The following is a 3,550-nucleotide window of genomic DNA, read 5'->3' on the forward strand; positions in this document are numbered from 1 at the left end:
TAAATAATGCGTGTGTGGCTGTGAGATCCCATATCCAGCCGAACAGCCTTTTTGATGTCCTCGACCTCATAAGGCCACCAACCTTCTAACCTAGTAGGATTCGCCATGATGTCCGCAGGTTTATTACCTTCCCGGTAGATATGAGAGATCCTGATCTGAAAATCGTGAAGCAATTCAAGAGTGTGGTGCCAAGAGGCATAAAATCTCCAAGGAACCGCAGTAGACCGCGATTCTAAAGTATGAATCACGTAAGCAGAGTCCGCTTCGATCCAAAGATGACGCCATCCCTTGCTATGGGCGATTTGAACGGCGATAATGACCGCGAGAAGCTCAGCTTCAAAGGCATAACCAACACCTGCCTTATAGTGAAAACACCCTCGAACCCAAGCAAAGTGATCTCGAAAAACTCCGCCCGCAGCGATATTGCCCGGACTGCCCTGAGCCGACCCATCGGTGTTAACTTTGATCCAAGGGGAAACTGGCGGCCACCAATGAACAGATTTGAATAAAGGCGGGGCCGCAGCTCTAGGCTTAACTCCAATGTGACGCAGAGTTAAATAGTCACTCCAGGAATTGTGCATGTGCCCAAGGTTCTGAAACATATCCATCTCTTTAAAAGTCACTTTAACCATCCTGAGCAAGCGAAATTTGGAAAAAGTATGATTCTCAAACACACAATCATTACGTATAACCCAAATCATCCAAATAAACGTGATAATTCCAGCCTTCCAAAAAGAATTCACTTGTGAGCTATGTTTGAGATTCCAGGCGATGGCCAAAAAATTATGAATACCCGGTATGTGATCACTCTGACCAAAATTAAACCAATCTAAGAACTCAATCCAAGTCTCACGAACCAACATGCAGCTCCAAAAAATGTGATCAATGGATTCATTATTGCGGAAGCAGAAGGGGCAGTGATTAGGCTTAATTAGGTCGTGCTTAATTAAGCTGTCATAAGTAGGCAGGCGATTGTGCAGGACCCGCCACACAACCATCGATCTACGCATGGGAATAAATCTTTCCCATATCCAAGTACCCCAAATGACTTATGGAAATCGGTGACAGTTATTCGCAAAGGCAAGAGCAGAGGTAACTTGACCATGAACCGAATTCTTCCAAAACCTAGTGTCCGAATCCGTCCCAATTGGCAGAAGAAGAATATCGCAGACGACTTCAGGAAATTTGTTGACGAAATTCTGGGTGAAGTGCCAGACACCGTCATAAAAATAATCAGCCACAGTGAAATTGAGCGATTCCAGGAGGAGAAAAGGAACGGCGCACCTGTTAGCAAGTTTATAGCCAATCCAATCATCTTTCCAAAAATTGGTGCTTTCCCCATTTCCAATAAAGCTGTACGAGTCCTCCACAAGGGATAAAATCTCATCGTGAATTCCAAGCCAAATAGAGGAGCTGACATTTGGTCGAGCGTGAGAGAAATTATCCAGGTAACGCGCCTTGAGTAACGAGTAACCAAAATCCTTGCCCCGTATGATGTTCCACGCCATTTTCATAAGATAGCACTTATTCATCAAAGCAAAAGACTTTAAACCAAGCCCGCCTTCCTCTTTGATGGAACAAACTCTTTCCCAGTTAACAGGACAGCTGCCCCGTTTATTAACATCACCTGACCAAAGGAAGTTCCTGCAAAGCTTATCAAGATTGTGAATAAGCGATCTTGGCCATCTGTAAACAAGCATATAATGAGTTGCCGAGCTCTGAATAACAGATTTGATGAGGCACAACCTTCCAGCCATAGAAAGTTGCAAACCTTTCCATCTTGAAAATTTGGCCGCAATGCGATCATGAATCGCTCTTAAGTACGAAGCTTTGGTTCTACCAACAAAGATAGGAACCCCAAGATAGGTGAAAGGCATCGTGCCAACAGCAAAACCAAGTTGACGATTAATTTTCCTCTGAAGCCTTATATCCACTTTATTCGCATAGAAAACATGAGATTTGGCCAACGAAACTTGTTGCCCAGATATGGAACTATAGAAATCCAGGATTTTCTTCAGTGTCTTAGCGTTCTGCACAGAAGCCTTGCAGAAAACTAAAATGTCATCAACATAGAGCAGATGAGTGGGGAAGCTCTGCCGTCGATTGTATCTCATGGGATGCAAATGATCAGAAGAAACACAGTTGTGGAATAAAGCGCTGAGAACATCCTCTGCAATCCCAAATAATATGGGGGAGAGGAGATCACCCTGTCTGACTCCTCTCGAGCAACTGAAATACCCACAAAGTTTCCCATTTACAAGGATAGATAACTTTGCCGAGTGTAGGATCACTTCAATCCATCTAATGAATTTACTATCATAACCACCGACTCTCAAAACATCCAACAAAAAGTCCCAACGAAGAGTATCAAAAGGCTTTGGAGATATCAATTTTGCAAGTCATATTCCTTCCGCCATTGGAACGATTCATACAATTGACACCCTCCGAGCCGAGCATAATACAGTCATGGATAGCCCGGCCACTAATGAAACCAAACTGGTTCGGAGAAACACACTTTTCAGCAACGATATTGAGTCTCCTGGCAAGAATTTTGGAAATGATCTTGAAGAAAAAATTCGACAATATAATTGGACGGAGATCAGTTACCGAGGTCACGTCCTCTTTCTTTGGAATCATGATGAGAGTGTTAGAATTACAACCATTCGGCAGGTAAGAACGCGTGAAGAAAGTGCGAGCAGCTTTCCAGATGTCGACCTTAATAGTTTGCCAGCAAACGTGAAAAAATTTGCCAGTAAAGCCGTCAGGCCCTGCAGCGCTATTTGTATCAACGTCAAAAACAGCCGCAGTAATTTCCTCCTCGTCAGGAATTCTAACAAGCATCAAATTTTGATCATCAGAGACCATATGATCTATAACCGCCTCTATCGCCGTGATATCTCCCACATCAGAATCAGGCGCATTAAAGAGATTAGAGAAGAAATCCACAATGTGATCTTCAATCATCTGATGATCATAACTCATAGTGCCGTTGACCTGCAAATGCAAGATCTCCTACCGTCTCTGCTTGTACCGAAGCATGTTATGAAAGAAAGCAGTATTACGGTCTCCATCATGCAGCCATTTGACGCGACTCTTTTGTTGCAGGAGAGAATTTTTTCGAGAAAGATGCACATTAACCGTAGCTTGAGCAGCCACTTCTCTATTAAACAACTCCTCCGTATAACCATCTTGAGCAATTTGCTCTTGAATAAGCAGGAGTTCCTGCTGCGTTTCCATCACCAATCTATCCACATTGCCAAAGACCGTTCTATTCCAAGCCGTAATGTCTTTCCGAAGGCGCTTAAGCTTAGACATGACAGTATAAATGGGGCACGAAGCAGCTGTCGTCCCCGTCCAGGAGCTAGTTACCAGATCGCTGAACTCCGGATGCTCGGTCCACATGTTCAGAAATTTGAAAAACCGCCTTTGATTAGTGTTAGTTTGTTGGCACATCAGAGCAATCAGAGAATGATCCGACGTGATCCTGGGGAAGACATGAGTATGAACACTTTGCCAATGATCCGCAAAAGAAGCCGTATAAAAGGCCCGA

General features: G+C 43.8%; 1 protein-coding gene across 1 annotated transcript; it reads right to left on the bottom strand.

Annotated features, from left to right (window-relative positions):
* Positions 1-1,049: 1,049 nt before the first annotated feature.
* Positions 1,050-2,982, bottom strand: LOC131018716 (uncharacterized). The gene is made up of 2 exons (XM_057947425.1): positions 2,516-2,982; positions 1,050-2,229 (listed from the first exon to the last, which is right to left on the bottom strand). The coding sequence occupies exons 1-2, from the start codon at positions 2,980-2,982 to the stop codon at positions 1,050-1,052; spliced, it is 1,647 nt and encodes a 548-aa protein (XP_057803408.1).
* Between the last annotated feature and the right edge of the window lie 568 nt (positions 2,983-3,550).

Source organism: Salvia miltiorrhiza, chromosome 3 (assembly GCF_028751815.1).
Source record: "Salvia miltiorrhiza cultivar Shanhuang (shh) chromosome 3, IMPLAD_Smil_shh, whole genome shotgun sequence".
In the NCBI taxonomy this organism is placed as follows: Eukaryota; Viridiplantae; Streptophyta; class Magnoliopsida; order Lamiales; family Lamiaceae; genus Salvia; species Salvia miltiorrhiza.

Excerpts from the sequence above, each read along its gene's own strand:
- LOC131018716 (XM_057947425.1), bottom strand. The coding sequence starts at position 2,982 with ATGAGTTATGATCATCAGATGATTGAAGATCACATTGTGGATTTCTTC. Across the intron at positions 2,230-2,515 it reads CTCAATATCGTTGCTGAAAA|TTGCTCGAGAGGAGTCAGAC; the intron begins GTGTGTTTCTCC and ends TGGGTATTTCAG.